Source organism: Ovis canadensis, chromosome 5, assembly GCF_042477335.2.
Source record: "Ovis canadensis isolate MfBH-ARS-UI-01 breed Bighorn chromosome 5, ARS-UI_OviCan_v2, whole genome shotgun sequence".
NCBI classification, from domain to species: Eukaryota; Metazoa; Chordata; class Mammalia; order Artiodactyla; family Bovidae; genus Ovis; species Ovis canadensis.
This window is the reverse complement of record NC_091249.1, coordinates 122,169,905-122,186,338: the sequence shown is the minus strand read 5'-3', so window position 1 is coordinate 122,186,338 and position 16,434 is coordinate 122,169,905. Positions and strand designations below refer to the sequence as shown.

Genomic DNA, 16,434 nt, shown 5'->3' with positions numbered 1-16,434 from the left:
TTTGCTATGTTCTCTTGGAAAAACTCTGTTAACCTTTGTCCTGTTTCTTTTTGTACTTCAAGACCAAACTTGCCTGTTATTCCAGGTATTTATTGACTTCCTACTTTATATTCAATCCCCTGTGATGAAAAGGACCTTTTTTTAGTGTTAGTTCTAAGGTCTTATGAAAGTGAAAGTGAAATTGCTCAGTCTTGTCCCACTCTTTGCGACCCCATGGACTGTAGTCTACCAGGCTCCTCTGTCCATGGGATTCTCCAGGCAAAGATACTGGAGTGGGTTGCCATTTCCTCCTCCAGGGGATCTTCCCAACCCAGGGATCGAATCCAGGTCTCCCACATTGCAGGCAGACGCTCTACCCTCGATTCCCTGGAGAAGGACAAACTGGGATCATTCTATTGTTTTTGAGATTGCACCCAAGTACTGCATTTGGACTCTTCTGTTGACTATGTGGGATGATTTAACTGATTAATGGCCGATGAATCAAGGCAGTATGTAGCTCCAGGCAGAGATAATTTTATATTTACATTATTATCAGCTCTTTGAAATTTGAATAACAACACTAAATGTATAATTTCCTGAAACTGTTAGAATATATGTACACTTACGGTTAATGAATTCTCATATGATTTCCCAGTTGTGTGTGTGTGTGTGCGCGTGTGTGTGCGTGTGTGTGCGTGTGTGTGCGTGTGTGTGCATGTGTGTGTGTGTGTGTATGCACGCGCATACGTGTGCTCACTCAATCATGTCCGACTCTTTGTGATCCCATGAACTGTAGACCGCCAGGCTCCTCTGTCCATGGAATTCTCCAGGCAAAAATACCGGAGAGGGTGCTGCAGGGAGTCTTCCCAACTCAGGGATCGAACTCAGGTCTCCCGCAGGCAGATTCTTTACCATCTGAGTCACCGGGGAAGCCCTCCTAGTTGCACAGATATTTCAAATCTTGGCAGTCTTCTATTTAATGTGAAATACAAATTTATTTTGAGAAATTTCACTTTATATAAAAATACTGAGCTTTCATAGTATTTAGAAAGACCATTTTTAAATTCTCTCTTTTGAGAATAAAACTCTCTCCTGAAATATACCTGCTGGAATCAGTTGCAAAAGGTTAAAAATCAAAACTTACTGTGAGATCTTGGGGACACTCTGAAACCGGTGCCTTTGATTGCTCGCTACGCAGGATCTGTAAAGAGGCGCGGTCATTTGTAATATTTTTTGCTCTCAGTTTTGTCAGAGCACTGCTGTGGACTCAGCATCTGTCCCAATGTGGCCCTTTTCTGTAAGCAGCTACCAATGGCAAAGAACACTAGTCTTTTTTGAAAATAAATGTATCTAGTCATCCACAGCAGTCACTTCTTCTGGCCTATTACCTTTTTCGTTAAAAGATTATTTAGTATTATTTTAAACTAAAGTCTTTGTTGTTTTGTTTATAAAATTTCCAGGTTGGATTCAGCCTTGGCTTTGTTGGTCCTTGGGGAGGCTGCCAGATTAAACATAGCTTGTTTGAAAGCGTTCATGGACCTAATGAGAGATTTTCTGTTAAGCATTATGTCTGTTCAAAATCAGGTAAGAGTATATTGTTAATGAAGGTGCACAAAAAGACCTAAATTGAAACAAATTTTACTTCTGACCCTATTTTAATTGTACATTATATTAGGACTTATAATGATCATGAAGGAACGTGAAAGTGTTAGTTGCTCAGCCATGTTTGACCCTTTGGGACCCATAGACTGTGGCCCTCCAGGCTCCTCTGTCCATGGGATTCTCCAGGCAAAAATACTGGAGTGGGTGGCCATTCCTTTCTCCAAGGATCTTTCCATCCCGGGATCAGACCCAGGTCTCCTGCACTGCAGGCAGGCTTTTTACTGTCCGAGCCACCAGGGGAGCGCCTATAATGAGCCTGACTTTGTAACAATAATTTTGGTTAAATGTGAAAGTAAAGCATGTTTACTGTACATCCCAGTATAAACAGATAGATAGAGACACAGAGATAGCACATTATACTCACATGCATGCACCCAGGAGGAATTTTTAAATTTTATTAGCAGACATGGGACCAGATAGTCATGGTTTAGTTTCCTATTTAAAAAAAGTTGTCATTACATATTATTAAGATTCATTAATACATTTTAGTGAGGATGAGGTAACTGTTTCTCTGTTGTTGAACTTTGAGCTTATTTCTGATTCAGTTAATTGCATTATTCACAGTTCAGTTCAGTCACTTAGTCGTGTCCAACTCTTTGCAACCCCATGGACTGCAGCATGCCAGGCTTTCCTGTGCATCACCAACAACAATTCACATCTAATTACAAATAATATTGAACTGATATTCTCATACAAAAAATCTTTACCTGCATTTACGGATATTTCTTTAGAATAGATTTGTTGCCAAGTGATAGACTTATACTTTCTCTTAATCCCCTTCCAACAGCTGTTCAAACTCCTCTCCAGAAGATATAACTTTTTTGCATTCCTATGAAAAAAATATATAAAACTGTACATACAAATTGAACTATGTACAAAACAGATTCTTTTACAATATGAAATGGAGAATAGTGTCTCATTGGATTAATTGACAATCCATTGATTACTAAGGAAATTGAAATGTTGTACTTTATATACTTTTTAGTAATTTTTTATTATTTGAACCTTGTCTCATGCAATCTACCCATGGAATACTTGCTTTTAATGAGCGCATTTTAGAAGTGTTAGTTGATTATGGTCTTTTAACAACTCAATAAAAACTGAAGATATTTCTTATAAGTATGGTATATAGTTGTCATTATGACAGAACATACTTTGATTCTCTAATAGCTATTTTCTCATTTTAGGATAAAAGCTGCGAGGTAGATGATTTTTCCTGGGCCCAGAATGTAGTCTCCATATACATAAAAATTCTTGCAGAAATCTGCTTATATGCGACCAATTCTGTTTTGAGAAAGACTGCTTTAGTTGGTCTCTGTGACTGTGAAAGTCCACAGAATGATGTTTTACTTGTGGGCAAATCACCAGAAGAGCCAGAATTGAGGGAAACAAGCATTTCGGGTCTTTTGGAATATTTCTTTTCAGAAACATCAGATTGTTGTGAGTAAACTGTTTTTCAACTTGAGAAATATTTTTAATATCTCTCTGTATATATGATAACCTTTTTTATGTACAAAAAGTTAACATTTTGAAGTGGGAAGGTAATGTCAAATTTACTAGAACTTTCTACAAATTTAGGAAGTCGATTGTATAAGATGGAAACTTCTGATCAATAATTTTAAAACAGCTGAAATGTACCCTAGAGTTTGTTGATTGATGGTTCAAGTTACATTCCTTGGAAACAGGAGATGGCCTTAGGAAAAGTTGTGGAACGTGTGGAGTTTGTTTTGCTCTTGTTCCATTAGGCCTTCTCATCCGTCTTCTCCATTGCTTTCACTCTTTCTCTTGTTCTTCCCAGACCCCAGATTGTTTCTCTTTAATCCCTCAGATATTATAGTTCATTCTTCACATCTCACATTTTATGCTCAAAATGTACCTGACTCGTGTCTCAAGACTTGAGTTTATTTTTCTACTATTGCCTATGCATATTATTAGAATAAAATGCTTCTGTTTTTAAAAGGGCACGTCAGGGACGATATAATTCAAAAGTGTCCTTTCAGGTTAACTAGCACTCTTCTTTATGAATATCATGTAGCCTATAGTCTATATGTTATTATAGTTTCTTAGGGATATGTCTCTCACTTCCATTAAGTTTTAAGATAATCGAGATTGGAGAATCGTGTCTGAATTATACTCGTGTTAACCCGTATTTACCATGGTATTTAGCACAGAATAGGTGGGCAATAATGATAGCGAGTCTATTATGTAATTAAATAAATCACTGAATTTCAAAGATAATTGCAAGATAAGGAGGCAGATTCATTGATTTTGAACATATGTGAATATAATTTTAAACAGTAAGACCTTAGTCACAGATAGTTTCTTTCTCAAGAACTTGCTTGCTATTTTAAAAGCACTTTCAATATACTTCTGGTTTAAACAGTAGATTGAAGCTGACTTTGAAGTGTAATGTATTTGACTTTTGCCCACCTTTTAGGAGGGTGATGCTTATTCTTCACTAGTGCCAATTTTAAACAGATTTTAAGTCAACAGATGAATTATCCTTCTCCTTTGTTTATCGTATTGATCAAGTGTACAGGTTTCCACTTCTCTCACTGTTCACATTGTTTGAAATATTTAGAACGGTCAGAAGTCTTCCTATATAGCAGCAGCTCAACAGGTGATTTCTAACTTGCCCCCGCATAGATTCATGTAAAACTTTGGGGCCTTCAGTTTTTCCCCAAGTGTGTAGAATTAGTTCTTTCTGCTCTTCCACTGCTCTGTTCAGTGATGGGTCCGGAAAACAGCCTTCCATCGTAGGATCTGTGCTCTTGGAAGCTTCTTGGCCTCCCTCTGACCATGACCCCTGAGCTCTGGTAAAACCTCACAGTGGTAGGGTATTTCTGTGGATCCTGGAAGTTTTCCTCTTTTTAGCGATCTGATATTTTTTTTTCAGCAGATTGATGATTTCAGTGCATTTATTTGTTCACTGTTGATCTTGCTTTGAAGCTTCTTATCATCTCCCAGTGACTTTGATAGCATAGGAATAGAATATGGGTGACTTCTTAGAAGAGACTTTTGCTTTTCCATTTATTATTTACAGCTTCATATTCCTCATCCCCCTGAGCAATACACCCCAAATCTTCCTCGCTCAAATATTGGTCATGTCCCCTATAATCGTTTCTCTACCGGGAGCAGACCTGTCGAGATTTTTCTGGCAGTTGTGTGTGCTTTTTTCCTCTGAGCAATGTTTATGGAGAATGATCGGTGAGCTTGGACTTGCCAAGGTCTAGTCATCCTTGGGCATTGCTTTCTCTTCTTTGTGAATCTGAATGAGCACACTTGTTTCTGGTTGGTATGAACTCAAACCAGTGGAAGAGTATGACATCCAAGAAACAGCAGATTCTGACATGTGTCCCTAGGTGACATCACTGCCTAGATACTTGTGCTGTAACTGATAGTCTCATGAAGGTATATATTTTAATTCTGTCCTGAATAACTCCTGTAAGAATGTCTAAATTTCATTGTTGGTATAATGTACAATGTGGATCTATCCATCTGTAGTGTTATAGATCAAAGAGCCTTCTCTACAGATCACATGGAGTCAGCATTTTATTCTTAAATGGCAATAAAATAGAGAGAGAGAAGGCAGTTTCTAACAGACTGAGGTCTGGGTCTGAAGGAGGTGCCCTGAGGCCATGGGTGACTCTTCTGCTTTCGCTGATGTTTTTCTTATGCTTATACTTGGACTTAGCATTGAAATAATTAAATAGCATTTTATCAATATTTTCTCAACCCAAGTGGGAAAATAGATGTTTCGAGCTGTGGAATACCTTTAAAGATTCTATCAGCAGTAAAGAGGAGAGACATACCAAAGTTGCTTCCCCTGCAGTCAAAATCAGTACATTTTCTTTGGCATCAAAGTTGTACAAGCCGTAAGTAATACTAGTGGTGTTTGCCTCATTAACGATTCTGAGTATTTTGAAATCATCAGTACTTAAAGCACCTTTGTGATTTCTTGTCGGGAGTGTTTAAGGCAAGTTGGTGATGAGTGTTTTGCTAAAGATGTCTCAAGAGTGTCAGACAACCCTGCGCTTCTCTTCTTCGTCCCTATCAGAATCGGAGAATGTGCTTCTGCTGGACATAAGGTTAGGCCTCTTCCTTGCGCTCGCACTGAGTGCTTGGTCTTCCTGCATCAGTCAGTGCTGTGAAAAGTCATCGCTTCACATGCGTGCTCACATGCATAGTCAAATAGCTCACCAAGGGACAGGGCTCACTGTTTCTGTCGATGTGTTTCATTATGACTTGATTCTCTGTAGCGCCGCTGATAGATTTTCCCACAGAGGGAGAATGATTCTGTCTGGGTTGCCCTGGCTGCATGATCGTCGGTAATGATCACCGCTTCTATCCGATCACTTAAGACAGATGCCTCCGGAAGGAATGTCACCTGCGCAGACCTTGTCAGCATGATTGCTGGAGAGGATAGGACTGTCTTTTTGGAAAGTGACACAGAGAACAAGGAGTGCTTCTTTATTTAATTGAAAGTAACTTGATTTTTCTCATAATTTTCCCTTCAAGTAAGTATATTTTTTGTTTAGAGTGAAAGAATCAATTCTGGAGTCATACAGATTTGCATTTCAGTTCTGTCACTTGTATCTCAAAATTCTAGGTCAAATTATCTAATCTTTTGATTGGATTTCTTTACTTCATAATTAAGATAAAAATACTATTCTTATCATGAGGCTTTTTGTAAGAAAAAAAACTATGGAAACATATACATACTTGGCATAATAACTCATGGATAGTAAAGGTCCAATGGATATTAATAGGTTTTTCAGTTGCTAGTGTAGTTAATGATGTTGAGAAGTCAGTGAGGAAGGGTTTTTCCCTAATGCTTACTCCTTTGTACACTTTCTATCTGGGAATTCTATTTTATTTACTTAAAAGATATAAATGACGCTGGAAAACATTTAAGAATATTATCAATGGCCCTTTTATGAATGAATCAGGCAGTATTCTTATGAGCCATTTTTGTGTAAAGCCCTTAATATAGAGACTCTTCAAATCATGGTTTTGTGAGGACAATGTTATAGGAGACTAATAACTTCCACTGAGTTAATTTCCTGTCGATGTGACCCGGTGCAGGTGCAGAACCTGGAACATTTCGAGGAATGGATGGCTACTCAGCATGTGCCTTTTTTATTCTAAGGTTTTATGTCAGACATACTTATCATAGAGTCGCATATCTGTTAATTCTAGACTGAGGTCTCTGGCCCGTGACAGAAGTGCTGAGCTTTCACGATTTGGGTTGAATAGAAATTTCTATGTATGGTTATAAATACCACCTCTGAATTTAACATCTGGCTGAAACTCCAAGTGTCTGACTTGTAGGATTCCCTTCATGGAGGACCATCCTCTGCACCTTCTGCTATGGACTGAACTGTGCCCCTCAAGCCTCAAAATTCATATGCTGAAATCACAACCTGCAATGTGAGTGTATTTGGAGATAGGGCCTACAAGGGGGTAACTCAATAAGGTCATGCTACTGCGGCCCTGATGTGACGGCACCAGTGTCCTTATAAGAAAGACACTGGAGAACTCACTCTCCGCTGGGTCGGACACAGTGAGAAAGCAAGCCGTCCCAAAGCCAGGAAGAAAGCCCTCGCGGCATACACAGTCAGGCGGCACCTTGACCTCAGGCATCTCAGCCTTCAACACCACGAGAAAGTAAACTTCTGTTGCTGAAGGCCTCCAGTCCGTGGCACTTCGTTATGGCAGCCCAGGCAGGCTAGTGCACTTCCCAGTGGCGGTCAGCTGTCAGCGAGATTGAAGGTCATTGTTGGAAAAAAGGCCTTGCATATACCTAGAAAAGACGGTTTTGAACTGGAAAACTATGAGGGAAGTTGTTAATTCATTTAAACACACAGAATTTTTGCCTATTGAAATTATGACTTTGAAAAACACTTTGTCCTGATGGGTAACAGAGTGATAATCATAATGGATATTTGCGAAGTTCTTACTGTGTCAGGCATTGTTCTAGGCATGTAGCATGCGTCTACATATTAATCATTATAACAAGACTGGATTGTAGATATTCGTAGTATCCCCTTTCAATAGATAAGAAAACTGAGGCACTCAGTCTTTATTTTTCCGAGGAAACTTAGTAAACGGCACAGGTGAGACTTAGTCTAGGCACTCTGTCTTCAGGACCTGCACTAATAACCGCCTCATGGTGCTGTGCTAACTATGCTATTTGACCTTTTGAGTGAAGTGGAAAAAAGGAAAACAATCCATTTGCATGTTGAAGAATATGAAAAGATGACTGAGAACTTCTGTCTGACAGTCCTTGTCCTACAGCAATGCTTACAAAAGCGTTTTCAGACTTTCTCTTGTGTGAGTCCTTATGGCCAAGATAAACTCCTGGACCTTGTTTCAGAAATTTGGATTGAAAATCCTAGAGTAGAATCCAGGAACAATCTGGATTATTAAACCACTTCTGACACTATATTTTGAGATTTTGCTGTAGGTTCAGTTCAGTTTAGTCACTCAGTCATGTCCGACTCTTTGTGACCCCATGGACTGCAGCACGCCAGGCCTCCCTGTCCATCACCAACTACCAGAGTTTACTCAAACTCATGTCCATTGAGTCGGTGATGCCATCCAACCATCTCATCCTCTGTCGTCCCCTTCTCCTGCCCTCAATTTTTCCCAGCATCAGGGTCTTTTCAAATGAGTCAGCTCTTCGCATCAGATGGCCAAAGTATTGGAGTTTCAGCTTCAACATCAGTCCTTCCAGTGAACACCCAGGACTGATCTCCTTTAGGATGGACTGGTTGGATCTCCTTGCAGTCCAAGGGACTCTCAAGAGTCTTCTCCACCACAGTTCAAAAGCATCAATTCTTCAGGGCTCAGCTTTCTTTATAGTCCAACTCTCACATCCATAAATAACCACTGGAAAAACCATAGCCTTGACTAGACGGACCTTTGTTGATAAAGTCATGTCTTTGCTTTTCAATATGCTGTCTGGGTTGGTCAAAGTTTTCCTTCCAAGGAGTAAGCATCTTTTAATTTCATGGCTTTGGTCACCATCTGCAGTGATTTTGGAGCCAAAAAATAAAGTCTGACACTGTTTCCATTTCCCCATCTATTTGTCATGAAGTGATGGGACCAGAGGCCATGATCTTCGTTTTCTGAATGTTGAGTTTTAGCCAGCTTTTTCACTCTCCTCTTTCACTTTCATCAAGAGGCTGTTTAGTTCCTCTTCACTTTCTGCTATAAGCATGGTGTCATCTGCATATCTGAGGTTATTGATATTTCTCCTGGCAATCTTGATTCTAGCTTGTGCTTTCTCCAGCCCAGCGTTTCTCATGATGTGCTCTGCATAGAAGTTAAATAAGCAGGGTGACAATATACAGCCTTGACGTACTCCTTTTCCTATTTGGAACCAGTCTGTTGGTCCGTGACAATGCTTTTCCTACTTATTACAGACCTTTATGCCTCCAGCCAGCTAGTCCTTATAGTTTATGCTTTATATAAAACATTACAAAGAGGGAAACCCAGCTCTGTGTTACACACTGGTGGAATATAGTGTGCAGTGTATATACTTTAATGCCATATTCTATGTTCCTACTTTGGTTTTCAGAGTGATAAAAGAATCGCTTTTGAACAAGCCCTGATTATCTGAACTCTGTTCTGTGAAAGTAAGACTTGAAGGTGATCTGTCTGGTGAGAGACTGGCAGCAGACCCGGGTTCAGTGTGTCTCATGGAAGAGACAGGCAGTGAGCGATCGAATCACGACACCGCAGCGCAGTAAGAGCCTCATCAGCCGTGCAGTCCTCAGCTGGCGCGCATCCAGGCCCCTGCAACAGTGCATGCCCACCTTCTGCTCAGAAGCCAGCTGAGGCTTGAATTCCCTGTCTCCCCAAACGGGGCATTCCAGTTTGGAACCCTGCGAAGGATTCTTCCTTATATTACAGTGAAATCTACCTTTCCGTGTTTTCCAAACTTTTGCTTAAATTTTGCTTCCCAGAGGCAACCAAAAATAGTCTGTTCCATTCCTCCCACGCAGTCCTTCAGATATTTGAAGACAGTTGCCTTAGTTCTCTTTCTCCATCTCCACTCTCATCAAATCCCGTGTCTTTGCTTACTGCTCCTATGTTAACGTTTTGTAACGAATGAAGAGCATACTTTAAGTATGGTTTATAATTAACATACATTTGCTGGGACGTGGTAGTGTTGTTAATTTTGTCTGAATTTGTAGTAATTTATCCTAGTTTAAAGTATGAGGTGAAGACAGGTAGGTCCCAAGTATTTTTCCATTCAGTGTTGTCTCAGAACAGAAAAAAGTAAATATGACATTTTCGCCTTTCATTCTTTTGTTGAGAATTATTTTCTTAAGTTGGTTCTACAGTGATGATAGTGAATGAAATACATGTCACAGCTGTAAAATAACTTAGGGAAAAAAACATTAGCACAGAGTAATATTTCCTCTTTAAAAAGTAAATGAAAGTTAATTGGATTCTTAGAACCAATTGAAACTTTTAATGATAGTCTATTAAATCTTCAATATACCTCTTACCTTGGTGAAGGTTATCCACAAAAATACTCAGTAATATGGTTATGATTTATACATGAAAAGTATTTAACTCCTTTAATAACCCAAGTACAGGTTAGCCATCAAATTCAGACAAATATAAAATTATAATTATAGTACTGGTTATATTAATATATATGTAAGGCAGTTAGACAAATGTATTTATGTGTATTTTAAATTTTATTTTATTGTGGGAAAAGCACTTAACATGATACCTACCTTCTTAGAATTTTACATATACAGTGTGCTATTGTTGACTATAGGTACAGCATGGTAAGCCAGTTCTCTAGAGCTTATTCACTTTGCTTGACTGAAACTTTATGTCTCTTGATTAGTAACTCCTCATGTCTCCTTTCCCTTGCCTCTGGAAACCACAGTTCCACTCTCTGATTTTATGAGCATGACTGTTTTACATGCCTCCTATAAATGGAATCATGCAGTATTTTGTCTTTCAGTGACTGACCTACTTTGTTTCACATAATGTCCCCAAGATTCATGTGTGTTGTTGCATCTGGCAAAAAGTCCTTCATTTTTAAAGCTGGATAGTATTCCACTGCAGAAACGTACCACAGTTTCCTTGTCCACTCATCTCCTGATGGACATTAAAGTTGTTCCTGTCTCTCGGTGACTGTGAGCAGTGCTGTGCTAAAGATAAGAGTGAGTATCTCTGTACTAAATGAAAGAACTGTGTATCCTTCCCTTTGGATATATATAGCCACAAGTGGGATTGCTGGATCACATGGTAATTCTATTTTTATCTTTTTGAGGAACATTCAAACTTTTACATAGCACCTGTTACCATGTTTCTTCAAGAAAATTAGAGATAGCAAGGGAACATTTCATGCAAAGATGGGCTCAATAAAGGAAAGAAATGATATGGACCTCTAACAGAAGCAGAAGATATTAAGAGGAGGTGGCAAGAATACACAGAAGAACTGTACAAAAAAGATCTTCACGACCAAGATAATCACGATGGTGTGATCACTCACCCAGAGCCAGACATCCTGGAATGTGAAGTCAAGTGGGCCTTAGAAAGCATCACTACGAACAAAGCTAGTGGAGGTGATGGAATTCCAGTTGAGCTATTTCAAATCCTGAAAGATGATACTGTGAAAGTGCTGCACTCAATATGCCAGAAAATTTGGAAAACTCAGCAGTTGCCACGGAACTGGAAAAGGTCCGTTTTCATTCCAATCCCAAAGAAAGGCAATGCCAAAGAATGCTCAAACTACCACACAATTGCACTCATCTCACATGCTAGTAAAGTAATGCTCAAAATTCTCCAAGCTAGGCTTCAACAGTACATGAACCAGGAAATTCCAGATATTCAAGCTGGATTTAGAAAAGGCAGAGGAACCAGAGATCAAATTGCCAACATCCACTGGATCATTGAAAAGGCAAGAGAGTTCCACAAAAACATCTACTTCTGCTTTATTGACTATGCAAAGCCTTTGACTGTGTGGATCACAGTAAACTGTATAAAATTCTTCAAGAGATGGGAATACCAGACCACCTGACCTGCCTCTTGAGTAATCTGTATGCAGGTGAAGAAGCAACAGTTAGAACTGGACATGGAACAACAGACTGTTTCCAAATAGGAAAAGGAGTCTGTCAAGGCTGTATATTGTCACCCTGCTTATTTAACATATGCAGAGCACATCATGCAAAATGCTGGGCTGGATGAAGCACAAGCTGGAATCAAGATTGCTGGGAGAAATATCAATAAGCTCAGATATGCAGGTGACATCAGCCTTGTGGCAGAAAGCAAAGAAGAACTAAAAAGCCTGTTGATGAAAGTGAAAGAGAATAGTGAAAAAGCTGGCTTAACACTCAACATTCAGAAAACTAAGATCATGATATCCAATCCCATCACTTCATGGGAAATCACTGCAGATGGTGACTGCAGCTATGAAATTAAAAGATGCTTGCTCCTTGGAAGAAAAGCAATGACCAACCTAGACAGCATATTAAAAAGCAGAGACATTAACTTTGCCAACAAAGGTCCATCTAGTCAAGGCTATGGTTTTTCCAGTAGTCATGTATGGATGTGAGTGTTGGACTATAAAGAAATCTGAGAGCCGAAGAATTGATGCTTTTGAACTGTGGTCGTAAATAGACAGAACTGAGCAACTGAACTGAACTGGACAGTTGCCATGTTGCATTCCCACCAACAGTAATTTTTCTTCCCATTTGAGTCAACACATATTGTGTTTGCCTTTTTGTGGATAATGGCCATCCTGATGCGTGTGAGGTAGTTATCTCATTGTGGTTTTAATTTGCATTTCCCTGATGACTCTTAACAGTGAGCGTTTTGTTTTTTTTTTTTCGTTTACCTATTGACCATTTGTATATCTGTTGAAGTCCTTTGTTCATGGTGATACATCTTTATGAAAGTTATTTTCAGTTCTTTGTCAGGTAAATCATATAGTGCTATCTCACTGAGATTTGTTTCTGGAGATTTTTTTTCTTTTGTTTGGAATTCTTTGCTCAGTTATTCATTGAAGAGATATATTACCAAATCAGGGCACCCCTGACTCTGAATTCAGTGTTGGCTGTCTTTGTGTACTTTTGGCTGCACTGGGCGTTAATCGTGGCTCACAGGGCTCTTCGTGGTGGCGCGCAGCTTCTCCAGCTGTGGCGTCTGTTTAGGTGCCGTGATCATAGCTCTGTGACTCTTGTCACTCTTCTCTCTCACCCTCATCAAGACGCTCTTTAGTTCCTCTCCTCTTTCTGCCATAAGAGTGCTGTCATCTGCAGAGCTGAAATGGTTGATGTTTCTCCCAGCAATCTTGACTCCAGCTTGAGATCCATCCAGCTTGGCATTTCGCATGATGTACTCTGCATAGAAGTTAAGTAAGCAGGGTGACCATATGCAGCTGTGGCATACCCCTTTCCCGATACTGAGCCAGCCTGTAGTTCCCTGTCCCGTTCTGCTCTTGGTTCCTGAGGTTCCTCGCATACAGGCTTCTCAGGAGACAGATAAGAATTTTCCATCTCTTTAAGAATTTTCTATAGACGACTGTTGTGATCCTCAGAGACTTTCATGTAGTCAGTGAAACAGAAGGAGATGTTTTTCCAGAATTCCCTTGCTTTCTCCATGATCCAGCAAATATTGGCAATTTGATCTCTGGTTCCTCTGCCCTTTCCTAAATCCAGCTTATAATTTGGAAGCTCTTGGTTAGCATACTGCTGAAACATAGCTTGAAGGGTTTTGAGCATATCCTTGGTAGCATGTGAGATGAGAATATTTGTATGGTAGTTGCTAAAGCTGAAACTCCAGTACTTTGGCCACCTCATGCTAAGGGTTGACTCATTGGAAAAGACCCTGGTGCTGGGAGGGATTGGGGGCAGGAGGAGAAGGGGATGACAGAGGATGAGATGTTTGGATGGCAATACTGACTCGATGGACATGAGGGTTTTTTTTTTAATATAAATTTATTTATTTTAATTACTTTACAATATTGTACATGAGTTTGAGTAAACTCCAGAAGTTTGTGATGGACAGGGAGGCCCAGTGTGCTGTGATTCATGGGGTCGCAAAGAGTCGGACACAACTGAGTGACTGAACTGAGCTGTATGGCAGTTAGACTGTTGTTTGGCATTGCCCTTCTTTGGGATTGAAATGAAAGCGGACTTTTTCCAGTCCTATGTTTCCCAAATTTGCTGATGTAAATTTGGTGCAACACTTTAGCAGCACTTTAATCTTTTAGGATTTGAAATATCTCAGCTGCAATTCTATCACTTCCACTAGCTTTTTTTGTAATACGGCTTCCTAAGGCCCACATGACTTCACACTCCAGAATGTCCGGCTCTAGGTGAGTGACCACACCATTGTGGTCATCTGTCATTAAGACCTCTTTTGTACAGTTCTTCTGTGTATTCTTGCCACCTTTTCTTAATCTCTTCTGCTTCTGTTAGGTCCTTACCATTTCTGTCCTTTATCATGCCTGCCCTTACATGAAATGTTCCCTTGATATCTCCAATTTTCTTGAAGAAATCTCTAGTCTTTCCCAGCCTATTGTTTTCCTCTATTTCTTTGCATTGTTCATTTAAGAAGGCCTTTTTATCTCTCCTTGCTGTTCTCTGGAACTCTGCATTCAGTTGAGTATATCTTTCCCCTTCTCCTTTTCTCAGGTATTTGTGAGGCCCCCTCAGCCAACCACTTTGCCTCCTTGCACCTCATTTCCTTTGGGATGGTTTTGATCACCACCTCCTATGCAATGTTACAAACTTCCGTCCGTAGTTCTTCAGGCACCCTCTCTACCAGATCTAGCGTCTTGAATCTTATTTGTCACTTCCACTGTATAATCATAAGTGGTTTGATCTACATCATACCTGAATGGCCTAGTGGTTTTCCCTACATTCTCCATTTCTAAGCCTGAACTTTGCATGATCTGAGCCACTGTCAGCTCCAGGCTCGTTTTCGCGTACTGTATAGAGCGCTGCAAAGAACATAACCTATCTGGTTTGGGTATTGGCCATCTGGTAATGTCTATGTGTAGAGTTGTCATTTGGGCTGTTGGAAAAGGGTGCTGGCTATAACTAGCGTGTTTTCTTGACAAAACTCTGTTAGCCTTTCCCTGTTTCATTTTGTACTCCGAGGACAAACTTGCTTGTTTTTCTGGTTATCTCTCTCTCTGTCTCTCTCTCTGTCTCTCTCTCTCTCTCTCTTTTTTTTTTTTTTGCATTCCAATCCCCTATGATGAAAAGGGCACCTTTTTTGATGTTAGTTCTAGAAGGTGTTGTATTAATAGGTCTTCATATAACTGGTCAACCTCAGCTTCTTCAGCATCAGTGGGTGGGGCAGAGACTTGGATTACTGTGATATTGAATGGTTTGCCTTAGAAATCAAGTGAAATCATTCTGTCTTTTTTGAGATTGTACCCAAGTACTTTACTTCAGACTCTTTTGTTGACTATGAGGGCTACTCCATTTCTTCTAAGGGACTCTTGCCCACAGTAGTAGATGTAACAGTCATCTTAATTGAATCTGCCCATTCCTGTCCGTTTTACTTCACTGATTCCTAAGATGTTGGTGTTCAGTCTTGCCATCTTCTGCTTGACCGCATCCGACTTACTTTGCTTCTGGGCCTGACATTCCAGGTTCCTATGCTGTATTGCTCTTTGCAGCATCGGGCTTTGCTTTCACCCCCACACACGTCCATAACCAGGCCCTGTCTCCCCGGTGGCCCAGCCGCTTTGCTGTTTCTGGAGTCGTGTTGATAATCGCTCTCTGCTCTTCCCTAGTAGCATGTTGGACACCTTCCAAAATGGGGGGCTCACCTTCCGGTGTCATATCTTTCTGCCTTTTCATATGTCTAGGGAGGTCTGCAGGCATGGCTACTGGAGTGGGTTGCTGTTTCCTCCTCCAGTGGATGGACCACGGTTTGTCAGCGCTCTTCACTATGACCCATCCATCTTGGGTGGCCCTGAACGACAGGGCTCAAAGCTTCCCTGAGTTACACAAGCCTCTTCACCATGATAAGGCTGTGATCCATGAAGAGGCCTGTTACTATTGAGGACATCTCCAATTCCATTTAAGAACAATTCTGTTAAAAAAAAAAAATTGTTTTGCTCCCCTCGGTGACATTTAACACACACTAATTTTAGCAGTATTGTAGGTCTCTTCCGTTATACTCTCACTTTAAAAATTGGAGTAAGCATTTATTTGTCTTGCTCATCTCTGCTTTAAATGCCTTATTGGCTGACACATCTAAGGGCGGAAATTTGCTGGTTAGCTTGGTGGGTAGTAATACTCTTCTCAACAATTTCTGTTTTGAAGCCAGGTTTCTCTAATCGTCCAACGCTTGGGCGGTACTTGTACAACTGTAACTTTTATTCCTTTCTCATTCATTCAAAGTTTGCATGAGACTGGAGTAAACAGATATCACTTATCAAGATGCAAAGTGCTAGAAGTTCCCTGGTGGTCTAGTGTTTAAGACTTTGCACTTCCGCTGCAGGGCACACAGCTTTGATCCCTGGTCAGGGAACTTAAGAGCCCATATGGCACTACAAAAATAAAAAAAGAAAAGTAAAATTTTTATGGATTTGTTATCTTAATTAAGAAAAGGGAGGCTTTTATTGCTCAAAGATGTCATCAAGATTCTGTCTCTTAACATCTTTGTATTCTGACAGCTCAGGATGTTGGATTTTCATTCCTATGCTTGTTACCTCATTGTTAAAAGGTGGCATTTGGGCTCTAGACGTCACAGACCCACAGAGGAATGCAAAACAAAAGGAAAGAAATGGAATGATGCTGA

At 40.1% G+C, this 16,434-nt stretch overlaps 1 protein-coding gene across 6 annotated transcripts in view; it reads left to right on the top strand.

Moving 5' to 3' along the window:
* TMEM232 (transmembrane protein 232) overlaps window positions 1-16,434 on the top strand; it is a 277,979-nt gene that overhangs the window by 93,588 nt on the left and 167,957 nt on the right. For all 6 annotated transcript variants that reach the window (XM_069592668.1, XM_069592667.1, XM_069592669.1 and 3 more), the window contains 2 exons: window positions 1,440-1,563; window positions 2,829-3,081. In XM_069592668.1, the coding sequence (XP_069448769.1) occupies window positions 1,440-1,563; window positions 2,829-3,081 (377 nt within the window). The remainder of the gene's footprint in view (window positions 1-1,439; window positions 1,564-2,828; window positions 3,082-16,434) is intronic.